Here is a 21,012-nt window from a genome sequence, read left to right on the forward strand (position 1 = left end):
TGAGCCTCTGTTTAACGTCTCATCCGAAAGACGGCACCACTGACAATGCAGCACTCCCTCAGCACTGCACTGGAGTGTCAGCCTTGATTTTTGCGCTCAAGTCCCGACTCAGAGGTGAGAATGCTACACACTGAGCCGCAGTTCTGATCATCTTTCCTGTGTTGGGAACGAGAGGGGATTGACCAAGGGCTGTCAATCCCGGCCATCATCCTGTCTGTGGTGGCAGAGGCCCCGCCCTCCATGGTGTGCGCCTCACTCTGCGCTCCCTTGCCCCGGAACCATTGTGCGGGGCCAGCAGTGGCTGGGCGCCGGGGGTCCGTTTATTTGTGTGTGAGCGGTTTCCGGTGAGGTGGCCGGCGGGGTTTGAGTGTGAGGCCGGCTTCCTGGGAGATGGCTGACAGCAGAGTAGAGGCGGCGGTGGCGATCCCGGAGCCGGGGGTCGGCGGGGCCACTCCGACCAACAACAACCCGCTGGCCAGGAAGCTGAATAAGATACTGGAGACCCGGCTGGACAATGACAAGGTGGGCGAGCCCATGTCTGCTCAGTCAGTGACCTGTAATATTAATGATCTATTTACTGGAAATAATGCTGGAGACTAAAAGCTTCCTGCAATTTTAAACAACCTGAAGCACCTCATACCGTTTGATGCTCCTGAAGCTGCAAGGCCTCTGGGTACATTGCTTCCAATGCTGAGACCTGCAGAATGCCCTGATTAAAAGTGACAGTCTTCCTCTAGCACTTTGAAAATGTCATCTGGTTGCATATTTCAATGTGAATTTCAACTTATGCAGCTCTGTGTCAAATTTTTAATCTCATAAAACTCCTGTGAAGTGCTGTGGAACGTTTCACTACGTCAAAGGCGCTATATAAATACAAGTTGTTGTTCTTGAATAAAAGCGGCGCAGCTCCATATGTTTAAATGGTACGTTTATTTGCGGTGGGTAATGACGGAGAACTGTCAGCGTTCATCGCCATTAGCCCTCCGAAACTGCCCGCGACTCCAGGATTTAGCACACGTGCATTGTAACGCGGAAATCCAGAGGTTCTGGTCAGTCATTCACTGCTCTGACACTCGCTGTACTGTGGCCCACCCCATATCAGTGGAAATGACGAAAACTTGGGTTTTTCTATGCTAATATCGCTGTTAAATACCCCATTAAATATTAAGCCTTATTGGAATAGGTATACCTGGGGCATTAACAGTGTATTGACTACTAAACAAACGCCCTGAAAAAACAGTTTTACATTTGTGGAGTGTCAAATCTCTCCATTATGATAAAAATTACAATTTAAAATGTTTTTCTCTTATAAAGTTTGTTCATGATATTTCAGCTTTTACCTTATCTCTATGTGAAAGTACCAATTGTTATATCGCTCTCTGTAACATTTTTTAAAAGTCTGGATAAAAGCTGCTTTTCATTTCTTGGTTTGCTATCTGTGAAAATTCTTCAATATGATTGGTTGCTTAGCCAGCTTGTTGACATCATGGCAACTCTTTACTGGGAATTCCCATTACAGAGCACTACTGTGAACTACACGGTGAGAAAGGTGAGAACCCCAGACAGCTTTCTTCGAGGGCAACGGCAAGCACCTTTGCTTCGCCGCTGATCGAAAATTACAGGTCCATATGTTTATAATGTGTAACGCTCTTCAAATCAGCCCTTTCACACTGGTTAAAGGTGGCATTCAAATTTTGATTTAAAGCATTGCTCATACTCAGAAATAAACAGCTTCATGGGGCAAGCATTCCTTTGATCACTGGTCCTTCCCCCAATATGGACTGCACCATCGCTCTCTCAAGTTAAAGGGTGCAGACTTGTGCGTATCTGGTGCACAAATGGTTTAACTGTTCATTGCCAGATGTGGCTGGATCACATCAAGTGCCATCTGGTGTCAAAACTACTTCACATTCCATGATCATTCAGGTGTGCAAAGATAACCCTTGGCATCCTTTCTCCACTCCCAACTTTCTCCCCTTCTGCTGCTCCCTCCACCCTTGCCCTTAACAGCAAGTGTAAGGAGCTCATGGATGTTTTTGTCATTAAGATTGAGAATGTCTGTTTAGCTGGCTCTGCAGCTCCTCCTAGCCCTAACTATAACCCCCATGTTTCGCTCTAGTTTCTCTCCTTTCTCCCCTCATGCCCTCTCTGAGCTCACCTAGCCCATGGACCCAATTCCCAGAAATCTGCTGGTCATCCAGCATCCCTTCCTGGTTCCCTTTCCTCAGATACTGTCCTCCTCTCTATCACATCACTGTCACTACCCTCATCTTAAAAGAAAAAAGCACCTTGATGTCTCTCTCCTTTCCAATGTCTTTGAATGTGCTGTTGCCACCTAAATCCATGCCAACCTTCACACAACTGCATGTTTGAGCCTCTCCAATCAGGTTTCTGCCCCTGATCGTAGCCAGAGTTCTCCAGAAATGGCTTCTCTTCCTGCCCCTGCACTGTTATATATCCTTGGCTCCTCCTAGTTCTCATCTGCATTATGCCAGTTTCCACAGGTTTGCTGATGACACCCAGATCTCCCTCTGCCTGTGTTGTGAGACTGCTTGTCTGATATATTATGAGTCTTGGATGAACTACAATTTCTGGCTGCTAAACGTTGGGAAGATTGAAGCCATTGGCCCGGATTCTGCAGTCAGCGACGAAGTGAAGGCGCTTGCCGCTGACCTCGAAGAAAGCTGCCCACAAACATTTAGCGGACTCTGTGGCGTCGATTTCACACCTCCCAGCGTTGATTTCATTCTGGCGCCATCTATAAGGAATCTCTGGTGTCCAGCAACAGTAATATCATCAAGCAGGCTAAGCAGCCATTGGAGAATTCTCACAGACAGCAAACCAGGAAGTAACAAGCATGTTTGATCATTCACTTCTTATAATGTTAAAGAAAGCGAGATAAAGATTGGCACATACACATGGATTAAGGTAGAAGCTGAAATATCATCAATTTAAAAAAACATTATTTTAAAAATCTGTGGAATTTTTATCATGGAATGGAGGGATTTGACACTTCTTTCAGGGCCAGAGAGGTTGTTCAGCAATACTTATGACCATTAAAAACTAAGTTCAACAAGGCTTACTTTTTCCAAGGGTGTTTACAGTGAGAATAGATCAACAAACGTGGAAGTTCCTGTCAATTCAATGATTCCTAATTGATTTCCGTCTGTGAGGATTGCAACAGTGCACCCTGTGGAACATTTAAATGCATATGTGCGGCATCACAAGTTGTTGTCAGTTTTACAGAGTAATGCCGTCGAACGCTGACAGTTTCACTGTCATTAGAACTGCAAGTCCCGGGCCAAAATCTCTGGCATCCACCATAAACTCCATACCTTTTCCACAGATTCTATCTCACATTCTGGCTACTCTCTCAGGCTGAACCTGATTGATCACAAACTTGGTCCTTTTTGACCCTAAACTGAGTTTCCGATTCCTATATCCTGTCCATCACAAAGACTGCCTACATCCATCTCCATGACCTCGCCCGTCTCTGAAACCCTCATCCATGCCTTTGACACCTCCAACCCTCCACCCAGCGTAAGCTTCAACTTGTCCAAAACTTTTCTGCCCATATCATATCCCTATTAAGTTCTGCTCACCTATCAGCCTGTTCTCACTAACCTACATTGGTTCCTTAGTATCCTAAATTTAAAATTCGCATCCTTGTGTTTAGATCTCTTCCTGGCCTTATGTCTTCCTATATCAAGAATTTCCTCAGCCCTACAACGCCCTCAAACTCTCCATTCCTTTAATTGTAGCCTCTTGTGCATTCCGATGACCCACATTTGACAACCATGTTTCAGGTAACTAGGCCTTATACTCTGGAATTCCCTCCATAAACCTCTCGGCTCGCCACTTTCTTTAAGGTGCTCCTTAAAACCCACCTCTTTGACCAAGCTTTTTATCACCCTTGCTAATACCTTCTTCTTTGGCTTGGTGTTCATTCTTTCCCTTGCGCCTCTGTGAAGCGTCTTGGTATGTTTTTTCAGAGATGCTATAGTTGTTGCAACAAGATCTTGCTGTTGTATCCGTAGCATCGTTGTAAATGTATTGGTGATGATTTCCTCTGTTTGGAATTCGTAATGATATTGGAAACTTATTTGAAAAACATAGTGACCAAGGAGGTTACTCACACGCTTAAATGGGTTGACAATGTATGTCACGCCTGACACCTCTTTTGTATTGACAGCTCTGATATACCAAATCAATATAGGCAATGACAAATTGTTACCAGCCTCTAATATTTGGTTATTGGAATCTATAATTAATGACAGTGACTGAGTACTTAGGGAAATTTGAGCTAATTAGAGAGAGCCAACATGGATTTGTAAAGGGTAGATCATATCTATCGAACCTAATAGAATTCGGCCATTCAGGAGAGACGTTATAACAACCTTTGCGCGAAGAAGTGTTTTCTAAGTGTGGAACACTCTCACACAAAAAGCAGTAGATGCTAGCTCAATTAATGACTTTAAACCTGAGATCAATAGATTTTTGCTAGCCAAGGGTATTGAAGGATAAGACAGATGGATGGAGTTAGGATACTGAACAGACATGATCTCATTGAATGGCAGAACAGACTTGAGGGGCTGAATGGCCTACTTCTGTTCCTGTGATATTGAGAGCTCTGCATGAAGGTAGAGATAAAGATTTCTGTTGAAGAGGTTTTTACCCAGCACTGTATGTTATAAACAATATTTCAGTTTTGCAGTTGAAGTCAGTTTTAGTACAACTTTGTTTATGTAATCCTGTAACTGCTGATTAGAGTTAGAACCCAGGAGTGAAGAAGCCTGTGGATGCAGTGCCCAAACTGTGCAGCTTGGTATTGAAAAATATATCTTAATAGTGAATGGTGCTAAGATGACTCTTCCCTCCACATCTCTCTCAGACAGTGAAACAAAAATGGCAAGTGTGGGGCACTGTAGGGTTAAAGTGCAATAATGCTTCATTAAGAAATTAAAGATTGATGTTGCCTCATTTGAAATAAAGTGACAATTTTGATAGAATTGTGACTCGCTACTTCCTTCTATCTCGGTCTGTTTGAGGTTATTTGGAATATACCACAGTAAGTGATCCGACATTGAGCCTGCCATGCTTAGTCTGTGACACAGTAACATCAGAGAACCTGGGTCAGACTGGGCAAAAAAGGGAATACGAAGGGAGAGTGCATCAAAGCTTGCGAACCTGTTGGAGAGACAAGAATTATGTTTTGTTTGCTTTTGAAAGTCAACTAGAAATAGAGTTGATCTGAGATGGGCCAGGTCACAGTCTAGTATTTTCTGAGGACCTCCCTTTCTCTTGCTTTACTATGCCGAATTAATATGAGTAATGGAAAAATGACCAGCCGCTTCTGAAAGTATTTTTAACACCTATCCACACAAAACAATTGCACATATAATTGTTATAATCTGTCAATATTTGTTGCTAACTATTGAGCATCTCCTCAAATTTGAATTTTGTGCATGTAGTGTGAGTTAATGCTGCAGAGGGTGTATGCTTATATCAATATTGGTGCATCATAATGTTTAGAAAACAACAACAGCTTGTATTTAAATAATGCCTTTAACATAGTAAAATGTCCAAAGGTGCATGAGATAAAAAATTTGACACTGAGCCCCGTAAGTAGAAATTAGGGTAGGTGACCAAAAGCTTGGTCAAAGAGGTATGTTTTAAGGAGCGCCTTGAAGGAAGAAAGAGAGGCGGAGAAGTTTAGGCAGGGAGTTCCAGAGCTTGGGGCCTAGGCAACAGAAGGCATGGCCACCAATGGTTGAGTGATTAGAATCAGGGATGCTCAAGAGGGCAGAATTAGAGGTGCGCAGACATCTCGAAGGGGTTGTGGGTGGAGGAGATTACAGAGATAGGGAGGGGCAAGGCCACAGAAGAATTTGCAAATAAGGATGAGAATTTTGAAATTGAGGCATTGCTTAACTGGAAGCCAATATAGGTCCGCGAGCACAGGGGTGATGGGTGAGTGGGATTGGTGAAAGGGACTTGATGTGAGTTAGGACACGGGCTGCCGAATTTTGAATCACCTCTAGTTTACGTAGGTAGAATGTGGGAGGCCAGCCAGGAGTGCATTGGACTAGTCAAGTCTAGATGTAACAAAGGCATGGATGAGGGCTTCAGCAGCGGATGAGCTGAGGCAAGGGCGGAGACAGGCGATGTTACGGAGGTGGAAATAGGCTGTCTTAGTTATGCTGCGGATATGTGGTCGAAAGCTAATTTCAGGGTAAAATATGACACCAAGGTTGCGAACAGTCTGGTTCAGCCTCAGACAGAAGCTGGGGAGAGGGATGGAGTCAGTGGCTAGGGAACGGAATTTGAGGCGGGGACTGAAAACAATGGCTTTGGTTTTCCCAATATTCAATTGGAAAAAATTTCTGCTCATCCAGAACTGGATTTCGGACAAGCAGTCTGACAATTTAGAGGGGTCGAGAGAGGTGGTGATGAGGTAGAGCTGGGTGTCAACAGAGTACACGTGGAAACTGATGCTGTGTTTTCGGATGTTGTCGCCAAGGAGCAACATGTAGATGAGACATAGGAAGGGGCCAAGGATAGATCCTTGGGGAACACAGAAGTAACGATGCAGGGGTGCGAAGAGAAGCCGTTGCAGGTAATTCTCTGGCTATGATTAGATAGATAAGAATGGAGCCAGGCAAGCGCAGTTCCACCCAGCTGGATACAGTGGAGAGGCGTTGAAGGATAGAGTGGTCAACCGCGTCAAAGGCTGCAGACAAGTCAAGAAGGACGAGGTGGGATAGTTTGCCTTTATCACGGGCACAAAGAATGTAATTTGTGACTTTGATGAGAGCCATTTCGGTACTGTGGCAGGCATGGACACCAGATTGGAGGGATTCAAACATGGAATTGCGGGAAAGATGGGCACGAATTTGGGAGGTGACAACACGTTAAAGGACTTTGGAGAGGAAAGGAAGGTTGGAAAATGGGGTGGTAGTTTACAAGGCTGGAGGGGTCGAGGGTTGGTTTTTTTGAGGAGAGGGGTGATGACGGCAGATTTGAGGGAGAGGGAGACAGTACCTGAGGAGAGAGAACCGTTAATAATGTCAGCTAACATGGGAGCCAGAAAAGGAAGTTGGGTGGTCAGCAGTTTGTTGCGAATAGGGTCAAGGGAGCAGGAAGTAGGTCTCATGGACAGGATGAGATAGGAGAAGTCATGAGAGGAGATCGAAGAGAAACTGTAGAAAGATGTGAGTTCAGCACTAGGGCAAGGGGCTTCCTTAGAGGAAGTTTGGCCCGGTGGGCTAGGGGAAGCTAGGGAAGAGGCAGAGGCGGCCGAATAAATCGTCTCAATTTTAGAGACGAAGAAGTCCATGAGTTCCTCACACTTATTGTCGGAGTTGAGGGTGGAGACTGGGGAGAGGGGTTTAAAAAGATGGTTAGCAGTGGAGAATAAAAGCCGGGGTTTATCTTTACATTCCAGAATGATTCTGGAGTATTGAGCGATTTTGGCAGACAAGAGCAGGACACGATAGTGCTTTATGTGGTCCAGCCAGATCTGGCGGTGAATGACTAAACCGGTTATCCGCCATTTCTATTCAAGTCTGCGTCCCTTGGACTTAAGGGAGCAAAGATCAGGGGGAATGGCCAAGGTGAGAGAGAGTAATTGTTTTAAAAGGGACTAGTGCATCAAAGGTGGCTGTGAGGGTGTGATTGAGCAGATACCAGCTGCAGAAATGTCATGGTGAATGGAGGGCCAAAGGCTGGATTGTTGGGAGTTGATAAGTACAGTTGTAAGAGAGTCGGGAGAGTTTTTTTTCCAGCGGCGGACACAGAAGGTAGGGTTGGGGGGGAGGGGGGGCACGTGAGGGTGGAAGGGGGATGTGGGTGGAGAGCAATACAAGGAAGTGGTCAGGCCTTATTTGTGATGGACATGATGAGAATAGCGAGGCCACGAGAGATGGCAAGATGAAGGGACTGGCCGTGAATATGGGTTGGGGAGTTTACATGGAGGGAGAGATTAAGGGAGGATAGGAGGCTAGTGAACTCAGAGGAAAGAGAGCATGATGAATTGAGATGGAGGTTGAAATCATCAACAATGAGAAGTCGTTTGGTGCAGAGGGAGGAAAGTAGTGAAGAAATATTGGTAATAAAATTTTTATGGTACTTGGGTGGGTGGTAGAGAACGAGAGTTTTAAATGAGGGGTGGGATAGGGTGTGATGTTCAAAGGAGGAGAAATTGCCAAAGGAGTAGGGGGATAGACCAAGGTGTGATTTGCTGATGCGAGCCACACCGTCACCACGGTGGTCTGAGCAGGGCAAGTGCTGGAAGGTATAGCCAGGTGGCGAGGCTTCATTTAATGGTAAGGTGGCATCGTCTCTCAACAAAGTTTCCGTCAGGGCCCGAAATCGATGCCATCATCCACGATAAGCTCATGGATGGGAAGGGCCTTGTTCCCAAGCGAACGAACGTTCTGATGGGAGAAAAAGAAAGGGTCGGTGATGGCTGCCCCACTGCCTGTGTCCACAGGGTCAGCGATTGGGGGGGGGGGGGGAGTTGGACAGGGAGGAGATTGGCAAGATTAGCCTCCAGTGGGTGGCTGGGTGAGAAGGTCATCGAGAGAGTAGGATGGGACAGTTGGATTTGCTGCTCGTTAGGAGGCGGCGATGAGTGCCCCGATGGGCCCTTCATAGGATGCCAAGAGAGGCACAGAGGGTTATCTAGGAGGGAGTAGAGCCTGGGACGGTGGCAGGACAGTAGGAAGGACGAAGAATAATGAAGGATGGGGTAAGGATTTGGGAGGGTAAAGTATCTGAGAGATCACTCTCCTGAGAGGGGATAATATATTAGCATGGATAGAGGATTGGCTAACTAACAGAAAACAGAGAGTTGGGATAAATAGTTCATTCTCTGGTTGGCAACCAGTAACTAGTGGGGTGCCGCAGGGATCAGTGCTGGGACCCCAACTATTTACAATCTAAATGACTTGGAAGAAGGGATTGAATGTAAAGTAGCCAAGTTTGCTGATGATGCAAAGATGGGAGGAAAAGCAATGTGTGAGGAGGACACAAAAAACTTGCAAAAGGACATAGACAGGCTAAGTGAGTGGGCAAAAATTTGGCAGATGGAGTATAATGTTGGAAAGTGTGAGATCATGCACTTTAGCAGAAAAAAATCAAAGAGCAAGTTATTATTTAAATGGAGAAAGATTGCGAAATGCCGCAGTACCGTGGGACCTGGGGGTACTTGTGCATGAAACGCAAAAGGATAGTATGCAGGTACAGCAAGTGATCAGGAAGGCCAATGGTATTGCAAAGGGGATGGAGTATAAAAGCAGGAAAGTCTTACTACAGCTATATAAGGTTTTGGTGAGGCCACACCTGGAATACTGCGTGCAGTTTTGGTTTCCATATTTACGAAAGGATATACTTGCTTAGGAGGCAGTTCAGAGAAGGTTCACTAGGTTGATTCCGGGGATGAGGGGATTGACTTATGAGAAAGGTTGAGTAGGTTGGGCCTCTACTCATTGGAATTCAGAAGAATGAGAGGTGATTTTATCGAAACATATAAGATTATGAGGGGGATTGACCAAATGGATGCAGAGAGGATGTTTCCACTGATGGGGGAGACTAGAACTAGAGACTAGAACACGATCTGAGAATAAGGGGCTGCCCATTTAAAACAGAGATGAGGAGAAATTTCTTCTCTGAGGGTTGTAAATCTGTGGAATTCGCTGCCTCAGAGAGCTGTGGAAGCTGGGACATTGAATACATTTAAAACAGAAATAGACAGTTTCTTAAATGATAAGGGGTTATGGGGAGCGGGCGGGTAAGTGGAGCTGAGTCTATGATCAGATCAGCCATGATCTTATTGAATGGAGGAGCAGGCTTGAGGGGCCATATGGCCTACTTCTATTCCTATTTCTTATGTTCTTATGAAGGAGGCATGACGACAGGAGAGAACGGCCAGGGAGGGATAACGAGAAAAGGAAAGTGGGAAAGTATTGAATGGCTCGGGTCCGGATGGGCAGCCGAAGTTTGCACGTGAATGGACAGGGGTAAAGCTCAGGTTACATAGGCCTGTTTAAATGTAGAACATACAATATTGATGGGTAGGAAACCGGCGCACACCTGATGCTAGGTGGAGCATTTCAACTCGACACTTCCTACATAACCCCTGCCCCACTCGCAGCCGTGTAATCACCTGGGAAAGGCACAAAACCAGAGAAAAAACACAAATTTCAACTGGATCAAAAAAGGGAGTGTTTTATCACCAAATAAAATCCATTTCATTGCACTCGTTTGATTTTTCATAATTATGAGTTATGCTGTAAGAGAAGGCTGAAAGGATTATTGAAGTGATATTGCAATGCATTACTGTCATTCTGTTTGATAATACCTGTACGTTTATTTCTGTTTAGAATAAAATGTGAATGTTAATTTAGCAGCTAAGCTAAAGATATGTTGGCAATATAAGTACTTCAATTTTACCGCTGGCAAATAAGTTAATGTATTCGTAGACCTTTAAGCAGTTTGGCTGACTGGAAAGCAGATGACCTTGAGAAAACAGTCTGTGGCTGCGGAAATGCATGGTGTGCAGGAGGGAGAACCAGATGGAGAGGAATGGTGGGAAGAACAAGGGATGTGGAAAGCAATAATCTGGAGTGAAAAGGCAGATGGAAGGGAACACCATGAGAGTAATGTGTATGGTACTCTCAGGGGTCCAGTTGTCAAGATCTAATCCAGTCTTATAATGTTCATATGTTAGCAGCCTGTAACATTACAAGACGAGTGAAATTTGTAACTGGACCAGTGAGCACGTTCTGACCAATATTGCATGTACACTGATTGTACTCTGACATGCTTGAAGCTTTCTTGTAACTTTTTAATTGTTATGTTTTGAAAGCTGTTTGTTGTAAAAAAAAGCCATATTTTTGATCTTCTGATATTGCCAGACCAGTAATTTTTCTCAGCGACTGGTCCTGCAATCTTAATTCTAAATTAAGTAATTGCTTTAAAAAATAGCACAGTATGAGGCATAAATGTCAAATTCTGTTACGAGTTCTATAATGATTCAGTGGATAAATGCACCTTGCTGTGTGTTAACAACACACCAGAAAGGGCCACACATTTACCTGTGCTGAGCCAGTCGATGTCAGCTGGGTGGCAGTGGGATCTCTACAATTAACTTTAGCATCCCTACTAAAAATCATCCAAGGTTTTTGATTCCAATTGTACTGTGAGGTGTGATCAAGTTTATCTGTAGTGGCCACTGTGGTTGAACACCCCTGCTACCCAGAAGAATGAACGCATGGCAAAGGTATTGGGAGGAGGCGGGGTGGGGAGGCTCTGCCATCCGTCAAACTATACTGCAGCGTGTGTTGCTGCCATGCAGATGGATAATGGAAGAAAACTAGAGGGAATAAACTTGTGTCAGGAGCAGACTCTTGATAAATCTGTGGTAATGAGTCTTAAACTCTTTGATATCTAATCACAATCATACAAAGCTATGAAGCACCAGGACCACCATTGGTGCATACTGCCAACAGAAAAGAAAATCTGAGGGGGCTTGACAGGGTAGGTGCAGAGAGGATGTTTCCCCTCCTGGAGGAATCCAGAACTAGGGCGCAGTTTTACAAGAAGGGGGTCCCCATTTAAGATGGAGATGAGGAGGAATTTCTTCTCTGAGGGTTGTGGATCTTTGGAATTCTCTGGCCCAGAGAGCTGTGGAGGCTGAGATGGACAGATTCTTGAACTGTAGGGGAGTCGAGGGTTATGGGGAACAGGCAGGAAAGTGGAGTTGCGGCCAAGATCAGATCAGATCAGATCAGCCATGATCTTATTGAATGGCGGAGCAGGCTTGAGGGGCCGTATGGCCTACTCCTAATTCTTATGTTCTTAATCTCTTCTTCTCCCACTAAAAAAAATAATTAAATTTTATAATGTAAATCACTTCACTCCTTTAGGTTTACAGGGTCATTGGGGCACTTTAAAAAAAAAAAAAAAAAAAAAAATGTTTTTAACCTACTCTGAAAACATTTTCAAGCAGAAAAAGTAGCTGGCTTTTGAAATTGTGTTGTAGCGATATGCATTTCCTCGTTCAGAACCTCTTAAACTTATCTGTTCATCTTGTTGCATGGTGAAGCTGGAGAAATGAGCAGTTTTTGGGAGCAAGGAAAGTTGACTGCGAGAAAGGTTTTATTTTTCTGGCCGTTAACCCATCACAGTCCTGAGGGGTCCAAAGTTCACAACATTATAAAAGTTTCAACAGCATACATCAAAGCCATGGAGAGCATTTTCAGCAGATTTGGCTCGATTAGTTATTTTATCTCCCTCCCCAATCTCAACAGTGGACACTGGTGTTGTCGCATGGTTCCAAAGACACTGGCAATCCTTTAATACTTCTCCCAAGTGCTCATTCTTCTCATGTAATTCTATATGGTGATTGTTGGCTTCTTGACCAAGGACAACATTCCTGCCAAGGCTAATCCTGTCCATAGGTGCACGTTCCACCTGAGATCATTGAATAGTGATCACCATCAGGAACCCTAGCTGATTTTCTTTCTCTCACAAGCCAAAAACGCTGCTGACCATCCTCTCGGGCTTCGATTGTATATTGGTATAAACCTCAAGCTAAGTACGATGAAACCTGTACACTACGCACACTTTAGTGACTGGTATCAGCTGTCCTTTTTGTTGCAGATGTCCTTATTTTCAAAATGACCATTGTAGATACTGTTAACATTTTCAGTCTTTACCCAGCATCCATAACGGCAGAGAAAGTGCTCTACCCCTGGGATTGAGCCGTGCAGGCATCCAATCCTAGAGACAGAGCAGTTTCTCTGCTGCAGTGCATGCTGGGTAAATAACTCCCCATTCCACAAGTGTCATTTCTTTCACAAAAGCTGCTGCCGCCTTGCGCTGACTGGCACATCCTGACCTCACGGGAATTTGGGGGCAGAAAGGAAGCCTGCTGCAAGGAAAAGCGCCAATGATCTGACTCCATGAAAGTTCCAAATACAGCAGCTTTGCAACAGGCTGTGCCTGTGTTTTAGGTTATAAAAGGACTTGGTGCCTTGAAGGCTGTCCGTAGCTTGTAACTTGTGAATGTCCGTGGTTTCAGTATGCTTTGTGTATATTTTACCATGCAAGTTATTTGGGTGTCTCAATGTGTCTGTTTTTGGGAACGTATGTTTATACAGTATTGAAATATACAAAATGTATGAATTGGAATGACAAAGTAGATTACTAAGTTTTTTTGATAACTTTCTCTACAATTTTTCTCCCCTTCCTCTCTCTGATGTTAATTTGCGTGTGGTTGCAGGTACCTGCAGCTCTCTGCTTCCTCACCCAACTTGCTATTACTCGCGTGTGAGGCTTGACTGTGAATGTCAGCAGGTTATTCAATGTGTCCAAACATGAGTGCTTCCAGCAAGGGTCACTTGATAGAGATCAGTGGCGGGAACTCGAAGTGATTATCCCCTCCCTAACCTATCGGATGAACAGCTGCCAACACTCACTGTATCGGCTCACATTAAAGCCAAGTATAGTTACCTATAACCACCTGCCTGACATCAGCTAACTAAACACAGCCAAAGGTCTGCCCCAAAACTGTCTTGGTCTGTATGCTGTATGTACTCACTGTATATACCCATTGAGACGTTGGGGTGCTGAGATTGTTATGTTTGAAACATATGCATTTATGTAAACTGAACACTGTTATAGAAAAAGAAACATTCAATTAACCTGCAATTAATAAAGCCTTGAAATCCTTCTTGCCTATTGTTCAATAAAATACATGGATTCTCTGTGATACTTTCATTTGTCACAGTGATTCATAGGAGCTCCAGTTTCTTGCAGGAACTTCCCAGTAAATACTCATTTGCCAGTGATTCATGGCAGTTCTTGTTTCTCTCATGATTTCCTCGGTCTCATTTCTCAAAGGGACTTGCTTTGACAAGCTTGTTCCCACAACCGTTCATGCAAACTTCTTCCTGATGTGCCACAATTTCCTGGAAATTAGCTTCTTGTAAAGCATCAGGACATGCCATGATGCCCTTGCTTTATACAGAGATGTGCTATATTGTATATGAATCTGTGTGATCGATAATTTTTGCACAGCAGGTTTATTTATTTAAATGTAGAGTTGATGAGAACCTTAACATTTATCTTAAAAAAAAACCAAATTTACATCATTGGGTCTTTATAAAATTAATGAAGTAGCTAGCTTCCAGACCTATCATTCTATGAATGGGACGCTGCTGTGTATTTTACTCGTGGTTCATTATGCCAATAGCTTTAAATGCAAGTCTGAACCCTCAGGTTACATAATCACACTGCTTTATAATAGTTTTAGTAAAGTTCCCCATAGCAATTACAGTAAAGACAAGGCAATCAGCTCTTTAACTTGTAACTTAAGATTTCTAAAAGTGTACGGTCTCAATACAGTACATTTCCCATTAAATTGTAAAATTCAAAATGTGCCTATTTAATCCACAGGATATGTTGGAGGCTCTTAAAGCCTTGTCAGTATTCTTCACTGAAAATAGTTTACGCACCAGGAGAAACCTGCGAGGAGATATAGAGCGGCGCAGTTTGTCCATTAATGAAGAATTTGTACGTGTGTTCAAGGAAGTCAAAGAGGTATGTAGTCAAATATGTCTTGCAATGAAGAGTATTCATGGCTTGTAAAGTGTTGATTGATGGTATTTAGATTGCTGGATAATTATAAACTGAGGTCCTTTTTTAAAAAAAAATCAAAGAACAAATTGGAGCAAACTGAGAGTGAACACAGAAAGATACAACATTTGACTTTTTAGCAACAAAAACTTAATCTGTCTATGTTCATTAGGGAAGTTTTGTTAGTTTTCAACAAGATTGCTACATGGAACGTGTGCTGAAGTGGCGTGTTTCATCTTGATAAAGAGTAAAGGAGAGAAGCGATGACATGACCAGACCTGTGCTTTCTGTTTATAATTTGGGTGATACAATGAAGAACGTAAGATAAGTTAAGGACGTGAAAAGGCCATTCAGCACATTAAAGCTCATCCCTATACGAACTCTCCCATCATGGGATAACTAAGTTCTGAATAATCCCAGTATTTTACCTTGATTACCTGGTCTGGCAGATTACTCTGAACATCTGTCCTAAATGTACTTTTCACCAATTTATGTCCTCTACTTCCTTGGTGTACTTTGAAGTAATAATATGGATTTTTCTTGCAGAAAGAAAAGAAAGAACTTGCATTAATATGGTGCCTTTCATGACACAGCCAATGAAGTACTTTTAAAGTGTAGTGACTGTTGTAACTAGAGAAATGCAGCAATCAATTTGTGCATAGCAAGGTCTGACAAACAGTAATAAGATAATGACCAGACAATCTGTCTTTGGTTGTGTTGGTCAAAGGATAATGTTTTTGCTCGGACACTTTGACAACTCCCTTGCTCTTCGAAAAGTGTCATGGAATCTTTTACATCTACCTGAGAGAGCAGATGGGGCCTTGGTTTAATGTTTCATCCACAAGATGGCACTTCCAACAGCGCTCCTCCAATTCTGACCTATTCCGCATCCCCAATTTTAATCGCTCCACCGTTGGCAGCTGTGCATTCAGTTGTCTAGGCCCTATTGGAAAGGTAGCATAGTTATATTACTGGACTAGTAATCCAGAGGCCTGGACTAATAATCAGGGGCTGTGAGTTCAAATCCCACATGGCAGTTTGTGAATTTGAATTCAGTTAAGTAAATAAATCTGGAATAAAAAGCTAGTATCGGATTGTTGTAAAAGCCCAACTGGTTCACTAATGTCTTTAGGGAAGGAAACCTTGATGTGACTTCAGCCCCACTGCAATGTGGTTGACTCTTCACTGCCTTCTGAAATGGCCACTTAGTTGTATCAAATTGCTGTAAAAGGTATAAGAAGAATAAAACCAGACGGACCAGCTGGGATCAACCTAGGCATCGGATTCGGACACGACAAAGACACACCCAGCCCAGCCGACCCTGCAAAGTCCTCCTCACTAACATCTGGGGACGTGCCAATATTGGCTGGGAGAGCTGTCCCACAGACTAGACAAGCAACAACCTGACATACTCACAAAATCATATCTTTCAGGCTTCTCCATCACCATCCCTGGATATGTCCTGTCCCACCAGCAAGACAGACCCACCAGAGGTGGTGGCACAGTGGTATACATTCGGGAGGGAGTTGCCTTGGGAGTCCTGAACATTGACTCTGGATCCCATGAAGTTTCATGATATCAGGTCAAACATGGGCAAGAAAACCTCCTGCTGATCACCACCTACCACCTGATGAATCAGTCCTCTTCCATGTTGAACACCATTTGGTAGAAGCACCAAGGGCCGCAAGGGCATAGAATGTACTCTGGGTGGGGGACTTCAATGCTGATCAAGATGGAGGATTATAGTGCTGGGAAATGAAACAATCATCCATTGGCAAATTAATGGCAGTTTTTTGTCGGCCCATGCCCAATAGTGGATGGATTCCAGTTCACTGCAAAGATTCACCATAACGTGTATGCGCTTAGGCTACATTTACACTACAATTGTAGAATCTATGCAAAGCAAGATGACATCACACCAACACTATAGTTGTAGTGTATCTTTGCGATCAGGGTCCAACCTGAATCTGGAGCAAAATAGAATGAGACTCCTTCTTTCAGGTTAAGCCCTGATTCTAGATCTATACTGTAACTTCAGTTACATGAAAACAACTTACTGTATCTACTGCGATCCCTATTTTAGCAAACTTGACCAGCTTACTGTTGTTATGCACAAGCCAGTGACCCATATATCCCTCAATGTAAAGGAAGGATATAAGGTGATCCAGTCAGCTTATCTGAAGAGTGAAAGGCAATAGCGAGGCCCGTTTTCGTTAAAAATAGTTCTGTGCACAGAATGCTTTCTCCATTTACAGAATGGCAGATATTTCAATAGATATTTTTCTTAAAACCCATTCATTTTATTTGGTCCCTGTAGTTGGGATGTATTGGGGTAAAAGGAAGACTTCTCTCCCTCGAGGTGAACTACCTAATATAGGTAATCGACACCTCGCCCTTCACATAACGACCACGGAATTAAACGAAACCTTAGGTTCAACCGGCTTTATTTCGAGCAAATGCAAGGGAAAGTTTAATCGTGGAACCTTTAAAATACAAGAGGTTTCAAGTATAATTTATACAGGTTTTGGAGAGGAGCTACCCTCCTACAAAATCATCGATAGGTCTACTGCTGTCAGCGGAGTTACATTGATTCGTCGACTCTTATCAGACTGGCTCTGAGTGGTACATGCAATTGTCCATCTCCCATCATATGTTAATTGTATTTGTTCCGTGATTTGCACTTTGCTGTAGTCTATATGTCACCTGAAGTAACTGTTCTAAAATACTGGCTTTCTTATCTCTTCCTCAGAGACTTCTAATCAGAATTGTAACTGCTGATTTCTGCTGTTTTGTTAACATAGAAACATAGAAAATAGGTGCAGGAGTAGGCCATTCGGCCCTTCGAGCCTGCATCACCGTTCAATAAGATTATGGCTGATCATTCACCTCAGTACTCCTTTCCTGCTTTCTCTCCATACCCCTTGATCCCTTTAGCCGTAAGGGCCATATCTAACTCCCTCTTGAATATATCCAACGAACTGGCATCAACAACGCTCTGTGGTAGAGAATTCCACAGGTTAACAACTCTCTGAGTGAAGAAGTTTCTCCTCATCTCAGTCCTAAATGGCTAACCCCTTACCCTTAGACTATGTCCCCTGGTTCTGGACTTCCCCAGCATCGGGAATATTCTTCCTGCATCTAATCCCATCAGAATTTTATATGTTTCTATGAGATCCCCTCTCATCCTTCTAAACTCCAGTGAATGCAGGCCCAGTCGTTCCAGTCTCTCCTCGTGTGTCAGTCCTGACATCCTGGCAATCAGTCTGGTGAACCTTCGCTGCACTCCCTCAATAGCAAGAACATCCTTCCTCAGATTAGGAGACCAAAACTGAACACAATATTCCAGGTGAGGCCTCACCAAGGCCCTGTACAACTGCAGTAAGACTTCCCTGCTCCTCAAATCCCCTAGCTATGAAGGCCAACATACCATTTACCACCTTCACTGCCTGCTGTACCTGCATGCCAACTTTCAATGACTGATGAATCATGACACCCAGGTCTCATTGCACCTCATCTTTTCCTAATCTGCCGCCATTCAGATAATATTCTGCCTTCGTGTTTTTGCCACCCAAAGTGGATAACCTCACATTTATCCACATTAAACTGCATCTGCCATGCGTTTGCTCACTCACCTAACCTGTCCAAGTCACCCTGCAGCCTCCTAGCGTCCTCCTCACAGCTCACACTGCCACCCAGCTTAGTGTCGTCTGCAAACTTGGAGATATTACACTCAATTCCTTCATCTAAATCATTAATATATATTGTAACTAGCTGGGCTTCCAGCATTGAGCCCTGCGGCACCCCACTAGTCACTGCCTGCCATTCTGAAAAGGACCCGTTTATCCCGACTCTCTTTTTCCTCTTTGCCAACCAGTTCTCTATCCACGTCAATACATTACCCCCAATACCATGTGCCTTAATTTTGCACACCAATCTCTTGTGTGGGACCTTGTCAAAAGCCTTTTGAAAGTCCAAGTACACTACATCCACTGGTTCTCCCTTGTCCACTCTAATAGTTACATCCTCAAAAAATTCGAGAAGATTTGTCGAGCATGATTTCCCTTTCATAAATCCATGCTGACTTGGACCGATCCTGTCACTGCTTTCCAAATGCGCTGCTATTTCATCCTTAATAATTGATTCCAACATTTTCTCCACCACTGATGTCAGGCTAACCAGTCTATAATTACCCGTTTTCTCTCTCCCTCCTTTCTTAAAGTGTTACTAAGGTTAACCTTACAGTTTTAATGCGTTGTAAGTGTGCTATACCTACATAAGCAAGTGTTACATACAACAGACAATTATTCCTCAGACCCTCCTAATACTGATTAGTTCACTAACTTCAGTATTGTATTGTGACCACCTATCTCTACTCTTTGCCTGCTACAATTCTATATCCCTTACAGTATTTATTTTGGGATAACTATGGTTTATCTGTTCTGTGGGGGCTTTTACAGTTGCATTATGGAGATTATAGCCATACTGTCCTTCAGTATGTGAGTGGACTGGTTACCTCAATAGAATCATAGAATGGTTACAGCACAGAAGGAGGCCATTCGGCCCGTTGAGTCTATGCCGGCTCTCTGCAACAGCACTTCAGCTAGTCCCACTCCCCTGCCTTTTCCCTGTAGCCCTGCAATTTTTTTTCCTTCAGGGACAGAATCTATAAACATAAGAGTGTATCAGAAACTGGGGCCATAGCAGGAGAAAATGCATTTAAAAGCTCTTTATCTATATGTAAGTATGAATATATTAAGGAGTCTTCACTATTGACATGATGTAATGACTTCTCTGAAGTATAATTGGAAAGTTCTAGATCAAAGGACTCAGTTGGGTCATCTCGAATATCACCTCCTTAATATTCCTAGGAATCAGAGCCCTGGGTTCGCAGATGTCCTGTCGAAAGTTAGTGCGTTCTTTGGTGGTCACATATTTGTTGGCAATCTTGCACAGAATAAATCTAATAATAAACAGCAAAAGACTTGTGTTTTGTGTATCTCATCACATTCAAATTAAAAAATATATACTTTACTACCTCTTTACATGCAGCTTTACTGAGAAGAGGGGGTTTGAAGGGTATATCCGACTTATTTTTCTCGTTTTCAGGAGCCTTGATAGAGGTTTCTAGAGCAGTTCACTTGCTTGTCACCATTTTCTGAGTATGCATGTGGCTGTGGCTGACTTGTACAGGGGGAAGGATTTACAATAATGTGAAACACAGTCACACCATTACATTTTGATTCTCAAAGCTATCTGATAAAGAGTAATTATTAACTAGAAATGATTACACACAGGTGATGGATTCCGGGACGTTGCTACAATCTTAATCATGCATAGAGTTTGGAACATGTTATAAGCCATAAAAGAGCAATTGACTGACATATGAATCCCATCAAGAGGTTACAGCATTGTGTGTGGCCATAGTTTTATAATAATTCATTCTGTATATATGCACACACAACATATGCTATTGAGTTGGTAGACAAGTTTCATTCTCTGTCCACCACCACGTGCATTTTAGTTCACTTTGCATCTGAGAGCTCTCCTCCCTTTTCTATTAACTGTATTCAGCTGAACTCTGCCCCCCCCCCCCCCCCTCCTCTTGCTCTTGTTTTCAACATTTTCCATTTCTCTGTCTCCATGCACAATGTTCCTCTTGGTCCTCTAAACCATCCCCTGCTATTCACCTTGTGCAACTCTCTCCTCGCTGGCCTCCCAACTCCATCTTATGCAAACTCCATCTTGTGCAAACTCCATCTTGTGCAAACTCCATCTTGTGCAAACTCCATCTTGTGCAAACTCCATCTTGTGCAAACTCCATCTTGTGCAAACTCCATCTTGTGCAAACTCCATCTTGTGCAAACTCCATCTTGTGCAAACTCCATCTTGTGCAAACTCCATCTTGTGCAAACTCCATCTTGTGCAAACTCCATCTTGTGCAAACTCCATCTTGTGCAAACTCCATCTTGTGCAAACTCCATCTTGTGCAAACTCCATCTTGTGCAAACTCCAACTTACCAAACTCAACTTGTCCAAAACTCTGCCTCCCTCATCTTATTCTGCATTAAGACCTGCTTTCCAATCACACCTATCCTTGCCATCCTCCACTGGGTCCCTGTTCTCTAGTACATTTAATTCAAAATCCTTGTCCTGCAATGTCTTGCTTGCCAAAACCTTGTTCAGTGCTGTGTAGCAATACATGACCTCTGCTTTTCTGACTTTGATCTCTTTTTCATTCCTCCACTACCCCTCCCTCTACTTTATCCTTGGTGGCAGAGATGGCGGCCATCTTGGTCCATCACTGTCCAACACCCTGCTCAAGCCACTCTGCCTTGTTATTTCTCTCGTCAACTTAAAAAGCCTCCTCAAATC

The 21,012-nt window shown here is 43.5% G+C and overlaps 1 protein-coding gene across 2 annotated transcripts in view; it reads left to right on the forward strand.

Annotated features, from left to right (window-relative positions):
- The first annotated feature begins 340 nt into the window (after window positions 1-340).
- Window positions 341-21,012, forward strand: part of cog6 (component of oligomeric golgi complex 6) — a 165,869-nt gene continuing 145,197 nt past the window's right edge. For both annotated transcript variants that reach the window (XM_070892386.1, XM_070892385.1), the window contains exons 1-2: window positions 341-522; window positions 14,461-14,604. In XM_070892386.1, coding sequence (XP_070748487.1) covers window positions 391-522; window positions 14,461-14,604 — 276 coding nt within the window. In that variant the 5' untranslated portion in view covers window positions 341-390. The remainder of the gene's footprint in view (window positions 523-14,460; window positions 14,605-21,012) is intronic.

Source organism: Pristiophorus japonicus, chromosome 10 (genome assembly GCF_044704955.1).
Source record: "Pristiophorus japonicus isolate sPriJap1 chromosome 10, sPriJap1.hap1, whole genome shotgun sequence".
Taxonomy (NCBI): Eukaryota; Metazoa; Chordata; class Chondrichthyes; family Pristiophoridae; genus Pristiophorus; species Pristiophorus japonicus.